The sequence below is a fragment of the Podarcis erhardii genome, assembly GCF_964252035.2.
Source record: "Podarcis erhardii genome assembly, chromosome: 15".
Lineage (NCBI taxonomy): Eukaryota > Metazoa > Chordata > Lepidosauria > Squamata > Lacertidae > Podarcis > Podarcis erhardii.
This window is the reverse complement of record NC_138505.1, coordinates 43595252-43612936: the sequence shown is the minus strand read 5'-3', so window position 1 is coordinate 43612936 and position 17685 is coordinate 43595252. Positions and strand designations below refer to the sequence as shown.

At 49.6% G+C, this 17685-nt stretch overlaps 1 protein-coding gene across 1 annotated transcript in view; it reads left to right on the top strand.

Annotated features, from left to right (window-relative positions):
• Window positions 1-762: 762 nt before the first annotated feature.
• The window catches only part of MN1 (MN1 proto-oncogene, transcriptional regulator), a 39630-nt gene continuing 22707 nt past the window's right edge, over window positions 763-17685 (top strand). Inside the window, exon 1 of the mRNA XM_081842597.1 lies at window positions 763-4475. Within this exon, the coding sequence (XP_081698723.1) occupies window positions 1106-4475 (3370 nt within the window). The 5' untranslated portion in view covers window positions 763-1105. The remainder of the gene's footprint in view (window positions 4476-17685) is intronic.

Sequence of the window (17685 nt, the reverse complement as noted above, 5' to 3'; positions counted from 1 at the left end):
CATTCCTTTTCTAGTTCTGAAATCTCGAAGCCATCGGCAAGGAGGATAGTTCACAGGAAAACTAATTACACAAAATCAATATTTAATCACAGCCCAGCATCCTGATCCTGCAGAAATATCCTTTACAAACTCTCCTGCCAGACACAAAGACTTCTTCGGGGCCGCTTATTTCTAGGTCTCCTGGGGGAGGCGGGGGAGGCGCCTGCGGTGCAGTGGGGGGGCGGGGAGCTGCTCCCCTTCTTCCCGGGGACCCCGAAGGAGCAGCCCGCGCGCTGGTCTCTGCTGGGGGGGGGGGCGGGCGGGGCGGGCGCGTAAACCAGCTGCTTGCTCGGGGCTCCGGCGCGGGACGGGGCGGGAGAGAAATCGGCGCTGGGCGGGTGAAGTTCAGCCCCCGCGGAGGTCAGCGGGCGAGGCGCGCTCGCACCCGGGCGACGGGGAGAAAGATTTCAGAAAGAGCCGCGCGGCTATTAAATGACACCCGATTGATTCGGGGCTGCCGGCCCACTAATTGCTCTCTTAAGGAGGCGCCGCTGGGGCGCAGCCCGGCCGCCCAGCCCGCCGGCAGCAGGCGCTGGAGATGCTCGGCGGCTTCCTTTGGCGGCGGGGGGGGGGCGCCGCCGTGCGAGCGCGCGGCCGGGAGAGCCACCTTAAGGAGGAGCCCCGCCCCGCCGGGCGCTCATTGGCGCAGCCCGGATGGCTGGACGCGGCTGCTGAAATGCAAAACTTGTTGCTGTTTCTTGGGCGCGGGCGGAGAGCGAGCGAGCGAGCGAGCGCAAAAGAGGCAGGCGGGCGGGCAGGCAGGCAGGCGAGCGGGCGGGCGGGCGCCTGGCAGCGGCAACGCGACGAGGACGACGAGCCCGCCCGGCTCAGCCTCCCGCGGGCCATGAGGCGGAGCGCGCCTCCCGGCCAGCCGAGTCCCTGAGCTCCGGCGCCGGGCAGCAACTTTCCCGCAAGATGTGAGCCGGGCGCGCGGGGCGTCCTCCCTCCTCGCGTCGCGGCAGCAGCGGCCCCCGGCTGGCTGGCTGGCTGGCTGGCCGGCCGCCCGTCATGGCCCCCCAGTGACGGAGCGACCCGGCCGGCCAGGGAGCGAGGCAGCAGCGGCGGGATGTTCGGGCTGGAGCAGTTCGAGCCGCAGGGCAGCGGGCGGAGCGGCGAGCGCGGCGGCGGCGGCGGCGGCTTCGGGCCGGGCATGGGCTCGGGCTCGCACTTCAAGCCGCCCCCCTTCCACGGCGGGACCCCCGGAGGCGAGGCGGGGACCCTGGGCGCCCTGAGCGAGCCCGCCTCGGCCATGCTGGCCATGAACTTGAACTTGCCCGGGGAGGCGTACGGCTTCCACGCCTCCCGCGGGGGCCACGCGGACCTGCAGCAGGCCCAGCCGGTGCACGGCTTCTTCGGCGGCCAGCAGCCTTCGCACGGCGCCCACCAGCCGCCGCCGCCGCACTTCGGAAGCGGCGGCTTCGGGGCCGAGCCCAGCGCCTCCTGCCTTCACGGCGGCCGGCTCCTCAGCTACCCAGGCGGCCAGCAAAGCTTCGCTGCCGACGGCTACGAGCAGCATCTGGCGGAGGGCCAGGCAGGCGCGGACGGCTTCGGGCAGCAGAGGGCAGGGCCCCTCCAGGACTTCCAGCCGCCGCCGCCGCCGCAGCAGCACCACAACCCCGGCGTGCCGGCGCCCTGCCTGCCGCTGGATCAGTCGCCCAACCGCGCGGCCTCCTTCCACGGCCTGCCAGGAGCCGCCACCTCGGAGCCGCACGGCCTCGACTCGCAGAGGCGCCTCCCCAGCCAAGCAGCGGCCGCCGTGGAGTCCCTGGAGTACAGTTACCCGAGCGGCGAGAGTCATTTCGACCTGCCCGTCTTCTCGCCGTCGGAGGCCGACGGGCAGCTGCCCCACTACGGGGCCAGCAGGCAGCAAGTGCCGCCAGGCGGGGGGAACTTCCCCGGGCCCTCCTCGGCCTTGCCCCGAGGGCCCGGCGGCCTCGGCAAGGTGCACCCCCAGCAGCAGCAGCAGCAGCACGGCGGCGGCGGCGGCGGCGTGTTTTTCGAGAGATTTGGGGGCGCTCGCAAGATGTCGGTGGGCCTGGAGCCGAGCCTGGGCGCAGGCAGGCACCCTTTAATGCAGCAGCCCCCGCCGCCGGGGGCCCTGCTGGCCAGACAGAACTCGTGCCCGCCGGCGCTGCCCCGCCAGCAGCCGTGCCCCGAGGGCAACGCGGCCAACCCCGGCCTTCAGGACGGCGGCCCCCTCCTGCAAGGCCAGCACGCGCAGTTCGAGTACCCCATCCACCGGCTGGAGAACAGGAGCCTGCAGCATCCTTACGGGCCGGGCGAGCCGGTCTTCAGCGTTCACCACCACCCGCCGGCTCAGCAGCCTCCCAGCCAGCGGCTGCAACACTTCGACGCCCCCCCCTACATGAACGTGGCCAAGCGGCCCCGCTTCGACTCCTGGAGCGGCGGCAGCAGTGGCGCGGGCATGCACAGCGCCAGCCTCGATAGCCACCTCTCGCCCTCGACCGCCTTCCCGGGTCTGCCGGGAGACTTCACGCCGCCGGGGCCCGAGAGCTTCCCGCCGCCGGGCGCCGACCACCAGGCGGCTCTCCAGCAGCAGCAGCAGCAGCAGCAGCAGCGCCAGAACGCCGCCCTGATGATCAAGCAGATGGCGGCCTCTCGCAGCCAGCAGCAGCAGCGCCTCCGCCAGCCCAGCCTGCAGCAGCTGAGCCACCACCACGCGGGCCACCACCACCACCACGCGGGCCACCACCACGGCGAGCCCGCCTTCGAGGCGCAGGAGGGCGCCTGGTTCCCGGCGCCGCATCCTCCCTCGGCTGCGCCAGGCGCAGGGGACTTGCTCTTCCGGCCAGGCGTGGGCGGCATGCCGGGCTTGCAGGAGCCGCCGCTGCGGATTCCGTCGGGGGGCGAAGGACACGTGCCCTCGCCGGGCAGCCTGCACGGCCAGTTCGGCCTGAGCCCGCCCTCGGAGCGCAGCAGGCCGGGCCCGCCGGACTTCACGGCCCAGCAGGGCTTCCCCTTCGGCGCCTCCAGCCGCCAGGCCACCCCGCACAGCGCCTCGCCCGCCTCCTACGGGCCCCCGACGGACTTCCAGCCCTCTGGGCCGCCGCCGCCGCCGCCCCGGCCGCCGCAGTCCAGCAGCAAGCTGGGCGCGCTGTCTCTCGGCTCCTTCTCGAAAGGGAGCGTGGCGGGCGGGGTGGCGGGGCCTCCCGGCGGCGGCGGCGGCGGCGGGGCCCCGGGCCCCAAGGAGAGCAGCGGCCTCTTCGGGCAGAGCTGCCTGGCGGCCCTCTCGACGGCGTGCCAGAACATGATCGCCAGCCTGGGCGCGCCCAACCTCAACGTCACCTTCGGCAAGAAGGGCGCTCCGGCCGCGGGGAGCGGAGGCGTCGGGGCGGGGAGCGAAGGCCCCAAGCGGAGCAAGCTCGGCCCGGCCGAGCCTCCCGAACCGGGCAGCGGCGGACCTCAGCCGCCCGCGCCGGCCCCGCCGGCCCCGGGCGAGAGCGGCCTGTCCCCCAATTACTCGCCCGGCCCGGGCCCCGACGCCAAGGCAGGAGGCGGGCGCGGTCGGGGGCGCAGGAAACGGGACAGCGGGCACGTCAGCCCGGCTGCCGGAGGGGGCGGCGGCAGCAGCTTCTTTGACAAGTACGGCCCCACGGCCGGGGTGGAAGGCGGGAGTCCCGGGCAGGGGGCAGAAAGAGGGGGCGGCACTCCGCATCTCCACGAGCCCCACAAGGCGCTGAGCTCGCCCCCGTCGGCTTGGGCCAAGGGCGGCGGCGACCTCCTCCTGCCTCCGCCGCCGCCGCCGCCTCTTTCCGAGCAGCCCGAGCTGCTGCCTTCCCTGGAGAAGGCGGACTCCTGCTCGCCCCGCGGCGCAGGCGACTTCCCCGACGAGGCCGGCAAGGAGGACGAGGTGTCGTCGAGTTCCGACAACCAGCTGGCCAAGGGCTGCCCGGCGGGGCGCAGCCCGGTGCAGCCCCGTCCGGGGGACCACGCACTACTGAACGGACAGAAGGCCTCCCTGGCCCAGCTCAGCCTCCACGCCGGCGCAGGCAGCAACTCTACCTCCAGCCCCGACAGCTACGGCGGCGGCCCCCCCGCCGGCGCCCCGGTGCAGGACGAGATCCACCCGCTGGAGATCCTGCAGGCGCAGATCCAGTTGCAGCGGCAGCAGTTCAGCATCTCCGAGGACCAGCCGCTGGGCCTGAAGAGCGCCAAGAAGCCCCCCGACGGCCCCGCCGGAGCCGCGGGCGGCGGCAGCCAAAGCGGCGACAGCGCCGAGCTGAGCAGCTGCTGCGCCGCCGTCGAGAGCGGCAAGGGCGCCATGAGCACCATCGACCTGGACTCGCTGATGGCCGAGCACTCGGCCGCCTGGTACCTGCCCAGCGACAAGGCCCTCCTGGAGGGGCAGGACGACGACGACGACAAGGCCCTGGCGCCCTGGGAGAAGGCCAAGCCGCCCAACCCCAGCAAAGAAGGTACGGGGCGCGCGGAGGGGGGGGGCTTCTGGGGCGCCCCTTCCAGGCAGATGCTGTGCAGAAAGGGGGCGGCAGGAACCCCCTTGCAAGGCTAGGCCAGCACAACCCGAAGGCGGGTGGGAAGTGGACTCCAGCCCCTTGGCGGCCGTGGCCTTCCTGGGTCCCGGGCAGGTGGAGGAGGAAGCAGGCTGCGGGAGGATCAGCCGCAAAACCCCGCGCCCACTAATGTCGGCCCCGTTCCCTCCGACCCCCCCCCCCCATGCCTTTCCTTGTGCTTGAGAAATGAGGGAGGAGCGGCAGAAGGCCGAGCTAGTATTTTTGTGTCTCTGCCGCACTGCCTGTGTGATGTGCAGGGTAAGTTTCCAACAATGGGATGTATGTTCTTGCCAGGATAGCTGCTTTAGGAAAAGCCAACTTCTTGGAGGCTCACGTGTGAATGATCCCTTTGAGGTGTCCCACATGTGCCCTTTGCTGTGCTGGGGCTTTGCTCCCTCCGCCCCTGCAGAATTATCAAAAGGTACTCATGGCGACATCACGTAGAGCAGGCTCTTCCAGCATATTTCCCCGACTCTTTCAAATAAGCGCACTTCAGTAGCATTTAAGTAAGAGAGGAAAGGAACTGTGTGCCTGGTTAAATTTCTTCATTCATCTTAGGAATCTCTGGTTTTCTTCTTGTTCCTAAGGTGCATTTGATTTATTCCAATTCAGGTGTTGTGTTGAAGTAATTAAATATAGTAATAAATAAAAAAGTTAGAGGAGCAGACATTGCTTAGTTTTTCATTTGTAGGTCAGACTTAAAATGTGTTGAGGGCTAAAGCTAGGCAGTTACAATGCTCTTCTTCATTTGGTGGAACTCTAGGTTAGTGAGTGGAAAGGCAGGGGGGCGGCAGGACCTGGTGAACTGTGACCAGGCACTTCTTCATTCGCTCATTAGTATGTGGAATTCAGTAGATGGGTAGGATCCCTGTGAAACAGGATAAGGAGCTGACTACTGGGGAATACTAGCCATCGGTCTTCCTTTTTTGTGGTTGTTTTTCCAGCATCTGCTCAGAAAAAGTTTTTGTTTTGTTTTGCTTTGTTTTGAGCCTTGTGTTTTTAGGGTATGTGGAAAGGTTTCTAGGAGGCTGTTTGAGAAACTCCCCGCTCCGCTGGCTTTCGTCTCTTTGGCTTTGTCGAATCTGAATGCTTCCTTTGCTGTTTGTCTCTTTGTTCCCTGGCAATGCCAGTGCAGGGAGCTTCTTTTTCTGAGGCAGAGAGTGCTTAGCATGCGTGGCAGATGCCGGGAAGCCCATCAGCATTCTTCAGGCTTCATCCAGGCAAGGACATAAATTGGTTTGTTTGGGGGGCTGCCTTTTCCATTTTTAAATGGAGTTTCACACAGCATCCTTCCTGGCTCCTTCTTTTATTGTTTCTTGTACACGACATCTAGATCTGACTGGATCAATAGCTAGTTAGCACAAATCACAGCTCCCGTCACCTCTACCTTGCCAGACGCACACCTAAGTGCAGACATGCACACACTTGTTCCCTATAAGTACAATCGGATTGGAAAGGAGAGAAATAACTTGACCATCTTAATTTGTTTCTAAGAAACACACAGGTGAAAAACTTCTGAGCTCTGCTTTGCTTCATATCAGTGATGTTTTGAGGTCACACATTGGCCACAATCCAGCAAAAGAGTTAGGCGGGTTTAAGCCTGATATTTGCATGATTTTCATTTCCAATGATTCCTGCCATTGTTATGTGATTTATAACAACTTTAAAGGCAGCAGCCCTTATTGTTCATACCATGCTAAAAAAAGGCACTGTCACTTAATCTGCCAGCTTTCTGAGCAGAAAGCTACCATCGTATTACTGGGTCTAAAGTTAAACGTAAGATACTCATCTAACTTTGCCAATGGTATGAGTAGAAAAACGTAGCCAATTTCTGAAAATTTGTCCTTAAGAAGGCTAACAGAGGTATGTAGAGAATTACAGTAGGTGTTCTTGCCAAAGGTTACCAAATATTTCAGGATTTATGCAGCTGAACAAATGAACCATCTACAGGAGGAAAAGGGGCAGTCTTTACATTTTTTTAAAAAAAAATCTGCCAAATATAATATATTTATTTTCATCCAAAGACCCACAAAAACATTTTCAAAAGCAAAATAAAACAGAAAATCAGGGAAAGGATTCCAAGGCAGTCACTCTGCTTTATCCAGAGCATGTAGGTTTCTATTTCTCATTACTTCCGAGAGGACAAATATATATTAGAAGTCAACCAGGACCTTTAAAACAGAGCCTATTCACACTTTGCTGCTGCATCATTTTTTAAAAAAATGATACATAAAATGAAACAAAGCTAAACATTTATTTTGAAGTGTTCATGCAGTGCAGTGCTGCTATTCTGTGAGTTTGTGAGTGAAGAATAATGGGATTGGAAGCTACTGGACTTTGGAAGTTAGGCTGTGCCTTGTTTCTGAGGATTTCTTGGAAACACTTGGTCATTAAGAACTTCAGACATAAGCATCTTCCTTTTTTCCAAGCTTAGCTGCAGTTTAACATCGACTGCAGTGTAAGAATTCATCCCCACCCCTCTCTCTCTCTCTGTGCGTGTCATATATCCCATAGCTATTCTAATTATAGCAGTTAACAATCTGTGAAGACCTTTTCTTACTGGAGAAATGCACTGTTGAAATCAACTACCATATCTCATTTTTGTTTATTTTATTTGTATAGATGTGTTTTTAGGTTTCTATTGGTTTTGTTATAATTGGCTTTAATGTTTATGCTCTTTATGTATGTAGTTTTGGGTCAGTTTTGTGAGAAAAGTGCTTAGTAAATATAAATAATGTTATATATCTGAAGGCAGCCCTGTTCAGGGAAGTTTTTAATATTTAACGCTGTACTGTTTTTAACACTTGATTGGGAGCCGCCCAGAGTGGCTGGGGAAACTCAGCCTCATGGGCGCGGTATAAATAAATTATTATTATTATTATTATTATTATTATTATTATTATTAGTTTAAAATTAGTTTGTGTAGATATAACACATGGATCTATATTTATGAGTAACGTTGTTGAATTTGTGTATGTCAGAAATTTAATACAGATCTGATACAGGTTTAAAACTCTAGGAAGCCAAAATAAGCAAAACCCATACCTTTTTTAAAGACTGGACTAGAATCTTCCATAGTGACTCCTAGCAGCAAAGGATGACATTTCAGTAGCAAACATCTGATAGGGCCATTTACAGTTAAAACAAACTTGGAAAGGCAGTATCAGTTTATCTATCTGTCCTTTGCTCTGGAACAGTTCCACAAAACTCAATGGGAGTGTTTCTGAGATGAATGGAGTGAGGAGGTATTCTGGGTTACAGTCTCAGGGCTGTTTCCCATGTGGCAGCAGGGAGAATTCTGTATATTTTGCTCCTACTACTCACATTTAGAAAGTATCGTAGAGCAGAATGAGACCTTTGAACCATTTATATGCATGGCGGTGTACACATTTTATTTCTAAGTGGAATTTATCTTTGAGTATAAAAATACCAGTATGGAGTGATGCTAGATTCTGTCTAGAAATAAGCTCCCCTCCATTCGGATCCTAGACACCTTCCGGAGAAGGAAGTTTCCTCTTATTTACTTGGGAGTATATTGCCAACTTAAATCAAGGTGACATTTTTCCTTGTTTGGGTATATAGAGTCACGTTTGTTGCACACGCTATTTCTTTCATGAATAAGCAAGAAAAGTGCTACAAAGCCCATTCTTTCTGTTCAATTTCTTCTGTCCTCGATTTCTTCATTATAACTTCTTAAGATCCATCTCAGTTGGACACACACCCCTGACGCCGTCCCATAGGAACAGGCAACCTTAAACAACTTAGGTGGCTGTCAGGCAAAATATAAATAGATGTGGTTACGCTCTGCAGCCGTTGCATTTTTATTCACAGGCCTTTGCAGTGCATTTAGCTCCTGTTTGTTGGTCTGGAAGCATGTCATAGCTCTCATAAACCTGTCCTTGTAACTAGCCAGCACATGGAGCAGACAGAACTCTGAACGGGAGAACCTGCTTAGCATGAAACGTTTATTTGTGCCCTGAATGACGGGCTGGATGAGTCTGTTGGGCCAAAGCTTTCATCTCCTAGTGTAGTCTTGGGTAGTCTTTATTTTTAAAGTTTCTGATCTGCATGAGGGAATAGCTTCGCTTGTTGAGACTTGTTTATAACTTGCAGAAAATTCCAAGCACCCTCAAAAAACAGTACCGTGTTTAGGTTGAAATTGATTTACGACGTAAGAGCTATTATAAACAGGTAACCTGACTAAATACTGCCATTGTCATAAAACTGTGAATCCCAATTATTTGGTTTCAAAGCAGTATTTAAACTTATGTGAGGTATTTTAATAGCATTGACAATGTAGCTTCCATCACCAAGTTGTTACATGATACAGTCCATTGATATGAAATATGCATCATTAATAAATGATCCGGTTTAGTAGTGTGATTTATGATAAAAACTCACCTGTGGAAAGATATTAAGATAGTCATGTAGTTCGAGTTTCACATTTAACAAGCTTTAAAAAAAATTATTTGTGCAATTTTTTTTTTTAATGAAATAAACCAAACTTCTTTTACGTGATTTGATTTAATTCATTTGTTAGCCAGCATCATACTTTTGTCTCTCAACAGTGAAGTATTTCACAGTCATTTGATGGGGAAAATACTTCTGGTCAGTCTTTTCATTTGTCTTTCCTGTCTTCTGTTTTCTGCATTTCTGGACGCTTCTCAGGAGAAAATGTGCATAGTTTCATAAAACAGCTGGTGCTAAAGAATTGGGGCTGTAAGTATAGAATGGTTAAAACCTTTCTCCATGTTTATCTGTGAGAATAACTGGAGGTAGCTTACATCTGCTGACTGACATAAGCACAAAGAGCTTTGCATTGAGTTTAGGCCCCCCCCTCATTTTTTTAAAAAACCTTAAATCTCAGTTTGTGGCACATTTGTGGTGCTACATGTAAACTGGAATTTTAATTTGCACGTCAAATTGAAGCAAGCAGGAGAATTTCCCCCGTGTTCTCAACATGCTGTGTGAAAGTATGTTCTGTTGCCTTGAATTGTTGGGCGTTAAATTTGAGTAGCATATTCCAGATTAACACAGGGAATGTGTTGCATAGTGAAATCAGGTTTAGGAGAAATGGTTTATGATTAGAATTGTGTTTTTCTTAAATGCAAATACTAGGTGTCATTTAAATGTACTGATTTACTATTTACTTATACAGTACGATTTTGTAAGAATCTTACAATAAAAATGGTTTGCATGAACTGCAGAGGAGGAGGAGGATAATGAGGATGTGCGTAACATTTTAATACAACCCAGTGACACTTTACTGCTTCTCCCGTACGTACAGAAGTATTCGTAGACATATAAATTTACACACTAATAATAATAATAATAATAGTACAATTTTTTCTACCCCACCTACCCAGCTGGGTCTCCCCAGCCACTCTGGGCTGCTTCCAACAGTTTAAAAATATATTAAAGGTACAAATACTGAGAAACCACTATCTTACTGGAGTGCAGCCTGTGTTTCCACATAACCCAAATCACATTTCATAAAATGAGCCTTGCCTTCCCCTCTCCCCCCCCCCTTTCTACAGAATAATTTATTTGAGTTCCCACTGTAGATTTTTGAAACTGCATTGGACATTTAGAATATCTTATGTGGGAAACTTTGCTTTCTTGAACCCTTTGTAGTGCTCCTCCTGTAGCTCATCTTAAAGCAGGAAAGCACTATTTGCCTAACGGTGTAAAGGTGTTGACTATGACAATCTATAGTTTATTTTGGTGAGCAGGAGCCAGCCTTCCACTAGCCTTCTCTAGTTATTTTTGCACATTACAGGAATCTTTGGAAGAGTGTTAACTTAAAAAAAAATCCTGCTTAAAATTGGAAGGTGGGCAAAAGCTTCTTCAGTGATATTCTAAGAATATTTTTCTTTGATTAGCAATACATTTGGAACCTGACTTGATTACCTGCTATTTATAGTCTGTATTTTAAAATTAAGTATTAATTGGGGCACAGGCAGTTTAGAAATGTGATGTAATTATACTGCCTAATAAAGTTCTAGGCATTGGTCTATTGTTGTAGTACGGCCTCTAGCTTTCATTAAAAATGGGTGGACAACCTCAGTTGTTTTTAGTGGTGTAAAGCATGTGGGAGAAAAGCCCGTTGCAATATCCAGTTTGCGCATGAATGGGACAACTGGGATGAGGTGCTCCCTTCCGCTGGTCCCTCTCTCCCCCTCGGGCCCTTTCTGCTCCAATGTGGCAGTCACATTTCTTTCAGCACGACATACATTTCAAGATTACGTGGCAGAGATCGTCAGATTCCTCTTAAATCTTGGGCTGTGTGAATTTTACTAGCTGGAGGGATAATCCATTAATTTTAACTAGCTGATTTTCTTAATGCTTCAAAGGGAGCAACTTAGATGATACTGCACTGCAAAAATTATTAGCCAAAAGCCTCTAATTGTTAGCTCCTTGGCTTTCAAATGATGGAAGTGATGTTTAGTTTTTATGCGGAACTGAGTCGCCTGGACCTCCTCAGTGGAATTTACTATGTGGAGGCGCCAGTTGGATGTTACAAGGGATTGTGTCAGTTAATGCTCAGAGTTTGATGCTGAGAAGGATTTGTTCCCTACATTTTCTTTTTAGAGCTTTTGGGTCTGTGTGGGTTCTAGAGGTCATGTGTGGCTGGTGGGTGTGTATCTTGTGTTGATTTGGGAGCCTTTTAAACCTGTTTGTAGCCGGCAATAATTGCACCTAAGATAAATTTGCAATGTGGGTTCTCTCAGCTTTGTTTAGGGACAAAAGCACTACTTGGAATAATCTGTAGATTTATTGGTTTTTAATAAATAAATTATAACAACTTCCGTTAGGTATTGGACTAACCTGAGATATTAAGTGCTGAAGACTTTTGCACAAAGAAGACTTTGTCTGAATAATTTATTTTTATGTGGGACCATTGTTTGTCTCAAAAAGCTGAGAACACTCCTTAAATAGCATCAAATGTTGCCGACATTGAGACCCTAATATTTTACCTGGTTGAGTATAGTTCCAATAGGTTGAAGATGTAGTGGTTAGAGTAATTATTGCTCAAGGAGAGCTCATATGCTGTTTTAGCTTGGTTTTTTTTATGTAAATAGCTTCTTTGTGCCTTGGACACATTAAGTTTTGCAAAAGTAGAAATTTTAAGGGTATCTTCCCACTAGAAATCCATTTAAAAACATAGCTTAAAAACACAGTAATCAGATTTATTTGGTATTGTGGCTTTTTTTTAATTAAAAAAATTAAAATCCAGTTCAGCACAGAAAATAGCTCCTGCTCTGAGTGTCACAACGCTTTCTCCTCTCAAAGTGCAACAGTTCATTTGAGGTTATATGCAAAAGCAACAAACCTCAAGGCTCTGAATAACTGCAGAGGTTCTCACCAGAAGATCACTTTCATTCAGAACGTAGCTCTTCTGTGTTGCGCTCCTTGTGCTGGATTTGTGGCCCTTGTGTGGGATTCTCGGTAGCCCTTGAGCCCCAGTGCACAACATCAGAGCTCCAGACCTCACAGGGCCCAACTAGATGTGACATGATAGGATATTTATTAAGTGATGTCCTGACCTCTTTTTCTTTGGCAGATGCAGTCACATTGACCCCAATTTGGATTGGGGTCCACAGCAAGGGGCTTTTAAATCCTTCCCTTGCCTCAGTTTTCAAATTTCATCCCTTCCTAGAGTTGCTAGTAGCAGTGGAGGGGAAAATATGCAGGCACAGACCTCTTGGCACCTGTTTCTTCTACTTGCCTGGGCTCAGTTGCCTGAAAAGAGAGCTGTTGGGAAACTGATGCAAAATCTGGTTTTTCTTTTAAAAGAATGGGGATTTGATAATTGAAATGCTTTCTTGCACTCCAGTCAATGGCAAAGCATCTTAGGAATTTCAGGCCAATTTTAGGTAAATTTTAATTGCTGAAGAAAAATGGCTTGGAGTAAAATGTCAACCAGCTACCTTTCTAAAAAATAATAATAATAAAAATCTTGTAACTGCTTCATCTAAGGCTAAGCAAACAAAAAATGGAGATATACCTTCGATTTGGGAGAATTTGTTGTCATTTAATGTTTAAATAAAAGATGGGGGTGGTGTCAGCCCCTTTGCTAATGTGAATATATTGAAAGGAACATGAACTATTAACACATGTAGAGGAGAACTAAATTAAGTTTTGGAGTGCCTGAGGCTCTGGCGATTCTCCCCTCTCCATTTTTCCCAGTGTGTTCTATGATATGACCCCCCCCCCGCCCCAATGCAATTTACATTTTCACACTGGAATGAAGAGGAGAACAGATAATCTCCTTCATCGCACAGAATCTGGAGCATGCGGTGGGCGGGTGGGGGGCAGAATGGCTACCTAGAGCCTCTTGACATGCTAGTCTTTAACATTTCTTTGTGACTTTAAAGATGACCCACCGCTCAGTTAAAGCAGCCTCCTTTTTTAATTTATTCTCTGGCACTTTTGACCTCCAGGGTTATATCTCAGGGCAGAGGACTGGGCTGTAAGCTGTTTTGGTCCCATAACAGTGATATCTGTGTTGAATTTTATGGACAAGGTGGCTCAAGAGAGATTGTTTTAGCCCAAGTCAGTCCCTCAGCTGCCCCGTATATTTTCCCAGTGATCAGTCAGTCTTTTAACACCAACTAGTTGTTCTGCTGCTGATGTTGGCATTGTGAGGTGAACTGCAAATCAGAGAGAGATGCAATTACCGTATGTTCCAACAGGAAAGAGAGAGACTGTTGGGCACCAGAGCAATCTGCATACTTTTGGTATTGATGTTCACACCATGCAGTGCTTCAGACTAAAGCACTGCCCTGTCTCTACTTTGACAGTTGCAGATTGATCATGCCACCATGAAAGGCACTTGAGTAAGTTTTCATGGGGTGACATTTCCCTCTTGGAGGTGCCATCCCATCTTTCTCCCTCTATGTAAAAGAGAAAAGTGTACTAGACCAACAATCTGAACCTAAGCAAGGGAGCGGGGAACAGAATCAGCTAGGCAATGTTTTGAACTCAGAATTCTGGTTGCAAAAATGGATCCAAAATGGACTCTTTCACTTCTTTCTGGAGTAGCTGAAAGGCAAAGTTCAAATTCCCAATATCTCCTTCAGACAGGTTCTCACTCCTTTATTTCTGAAACTAGCAATTCTTTGTTTGCTTGATCACAGCTAACGCACGGTTGTACGTATTGGTGATACGGTATGTTGGAAGTGTAAATAATGCAGAAGTGTAACAGCAGGTATCTAAACTGGGCAGTTCCAATTTACATTAACTGGTTCTTAGTGAAGATTTCTGTATGTGTGCTTGGGGAAGGCAGGGAGTTAGGCTATTTCCATCCAACTAAGACAAATATATAAGCCAGAGAATGACTTTGAAAACACTGGGAGCTCCATGACTCTCACTTCATGAAAGCAGCAGAGGGAATCTAATTACTGCTAGTCGCCAACTCTTGAATGCTGGCCTCATGTTTGATCAATGAAAGAAAACCCAATCCATTACCCGCACTTCCCCATAGATGTGCTCCGTCTGACTGTTCTTTCAGATTCCAGCCACAGCCATGAACCAGTGCTGCTTATGTCATAACTTTTCCAAACGGTGGAATTTCAGGAAATGTGAGACATTCTGATACTCCATGCATGGGGTGGTGTGCCAGCAAGAATGGTAACTCGTTCAACCCAAGTTTGATCATAGCTGTTCTGAAAAGGTGATGCTTGAAAACTCAAATAAATGCCACTGTGCTCCTTCATTCTTTTCTTCCAGCCTGCCTTCAGTTCTGGCGGTGGGGGCAATATTTAATTCATTTCAGCTCTTTGCAGAATGAACAGCGTCAGGCCAGATTATGAGATGATGGCAGTTGGCATTTCTAAAGTTTGGAAATGAAGCTTTCTTGACCCACCTTCACGCATATGCACTTTTAGGGTTGCAACTGATATATCTAGATGAATTTTCTGAAGGGTGCTTCTTTGCTTTTCTATCTCTATTTATTTATTCTATCTATCTATCTATCTATCTATCTATCTATCTATCTATCTACTATTTATTTATTTATTTCTGGGTATTTCTAGCCCTTTACTAACTGGTCCTAAGGCATAAATAAAACCATAAAGCAAGAACAAATGAATAAACAATAACTGTGTGCACATCATAATTAAAACATCCTTATTTGGATATAATCTGGAGCAGCAGCCTTCTTCAGGAAGAGTCTCTTGGTTGAAGGTTGGCTGTACACACGTAAATATATCTGAGTTTTGCCAAGTCTAAATTTATCCTGACCTGTCGTCCTTTGATTGTTTCTTTGAAATCCATTTGTGTAAATGACTCAAATTTTTTGGTTGCAAATTGGCAGAACTCGGAAGAGAGTGGCCGGTGAGGGTGGGGAGTGTCACTTGAGGTTGGTTTGGATGGATCCTGCAGTTTAATTTTTATGTTTGCCTGTGCGGAAGGGTTTGGCGGCTGAAGGGCCTTAAACTTCAAAGGGCTTCCAAGTGGAAGTTGCTGCTTTGTCTCACCCTGGGATTGTACACAATAGCCCAGCTAGGGAACGGCAAATAGAAGATGGCTGCCTGTCTGATGCGAGACTGGTACTTGCGGTTACAGAGCTTATTACCATGCTTTAGTTACAGGTTTCCTCCACCACCACCAGGACTCTTCTATGGTGGCACCTGGTTGAGGTGGGCTCCTAACCAGCGCTGTTTTTCTAGAAGGAGATGCTGGAACTCACCATGAACGCCTCCCTTGTACTCTCGTAACGGCAATGGTGCCTGCCTGAGAGGTGGCGGAACTGAGTTTTGGTGAGTTCCAGCTGAAAAAAAGTCCTGTTCCTCACCATTTCTTGGTATGCCTGGGGACTGTGCTGGTGTCTTTCTCGTGCCAGGGTTAGGGGAATGCATTTCTGTTCACCTGGGCTTTTAACTTTGTATTTACAGTGCTGTTGTTTTCTTAGTGGGGCTTTTGCGCTCTGTGTTCTGCTGTTGTGTTCCCTATTTCTGAATCTGATTTATTTGGTTTTAATGTTTTACAAGGCTCCGGAGACATTTTTATGGAGCTGTGGGGTGTGCATTTAGGAAATGAGAGAGAGAGAGAGAGAATTTGAAAGACTGTTGAATTTAAAAATCTGGACAATATCATTATTGATTTTAAATGATAAGGAAAAGGCTGTAGTCCTTAATTCAGCTCTGGGATGATAGTGTTGTTTCAGAAAGATTAATTGCCACAGTTAGGTAAAGGGACCCCTGACCATTAGGTCCAGTCGTGGCCGACTCTGGGGTTGCGGCGCTCATCTCACTTTATTGGCTGAGGGAGCCGGCATACAGTTTCTGGGTCATGTGGCCAGCATGACTAAGTCGCTTCTGGCGAACCAGAGCAGCGCATGGAAACGCCGTTTACCTTCCCACCGGAGCAGTACCTATTTATCTACTTGCACTTTGACGTGCTTTCGAACTGCTAGGTGGGCAGGAGCAGGGACAGAGCTATGACAGCTCACCCCATTGCAGGGATTCGAACCGTCGACCTTCTAATCGGCAAGCCCTAGGCTCAACCCACAGTTCTGGGATGATAGTGTTATTTCAGAAAGATTAATTGCTACAGTTACTTTCAGCTAAATACGACATGTGGAATGCCCAAACTGTGATTACGAATTTAAGTGGCATTGCTGAAGGCACTTGCTGCCCATCCAGGCTGCGATCTTGCTCCCCGAGAGCAGCGTCTGCAGGGCAAAGTGCGTGTACAGGTGGCTCCATCATGTGGAGGCAGAAATCCAGGCTCAGCCAGAAGGGGGGGGGGCGCTTTGCTGAGCTTTTGTGAAGTTTCTGTTAATCTTGCTGCTTCTCATTCTGCCTCTTGGACCTGATGTTTAACTGGACATCCCACTGTCAATCGCTCTGTAGGATTGCCACAGTAGAGCATCTCTGCAGTCTTTGATCTTGGTGGAAGCGGCCCGTGTGTGAAAACAAGAATTTGCTTCTGGCACTAACTTGCATGGCCTCCGTTTAGCCCTTTTCCAGAGGATGGGTCATGGGGAGGAGAGCATTATTCATTTATTTAAAATCTTTAATACTCTGCCCTTCAGTTTGACAACTTGCACAGCAATTTGCAGCTGGCATTTAAAAGAAAATACCCCCCCCCCGAAAAACACACATTTGATTTAAAAAATAAATAAAATGCAGTGAATACAGTGAAAGAGCAGAAATACAGTGAAAGAGCAAAAGCAGCAAGGACAATCCCATACAAATAATAAAAGTGTTGGATAATTCAACAAAAAACCAGTCTTCAGCAGGAGGGCCTAATATACAGCAGCACCTGCCAGTCCCCCTGCTCAGAGCCTTCCACCAAGGAGGTCTCCTCAGCCTGGAAAAGGACCTTTCTCTGTCTGCTACCCACCTAACCTCTGAAGGTGGAGGCGCCCAGGCCAAGCCCTCAGAAGGCAGCATTCCTGTTCGGGCATTTTTGCATGGGAGCCTGTAGTCCTGCTTCTCCAAGGGAAGGAAGAAGGGAAAAAGAGCCTTGTTGCCATTGTTATTATTGCGGGCTTGTTTTTTGTTGGTATGGTGAAATGAGAAATGAGAAGGCCTCACAGGAGGACTGTGGTGAGGGAGAGGAAAGCTGCAAAGACTCGCTGCTTCTCCCCAGTGTCTCTTGAACTACATATCTTCCAAATTTCAGACTGGCTCCTGAAATGCTATGGCCCTGATTACGTGGGTGTGTTTTTAAATCCTTGTAAGGGAGCTTAGTCTCAGGAGTCCGTTATTTCCAAGAGTGGAAGGTAGAAACAGGGGAGAAATTCGAACCACTTCACATTTCAAGGTGCTTCTATGTAATTTGCACTTTCCCAAACAAGACACAAACAGAAACATTAGCCACCCTTCAAAATTCCACACTTCTTCAAATTTTGTGGTGCAATACTCCAAGTGATGTGTACAAAAATGCATATGCTAGGGTAAAGTGGGCATAAAATGCCTATATTAGTGAAAATAACATACAAAAATGAATTAGAAAAAAATTGCACTAAATGCTGATGAGTTTGACTCAACCCAACAGGGACTCCTTGTGACATTTGCCCAACCACCCATAGTCAATGCAGCTTTTCAGATTGCAAGATTCCCCTCTTATGTGGGGAAAGGTCGGAGCCAGCTGCAGATCCAGT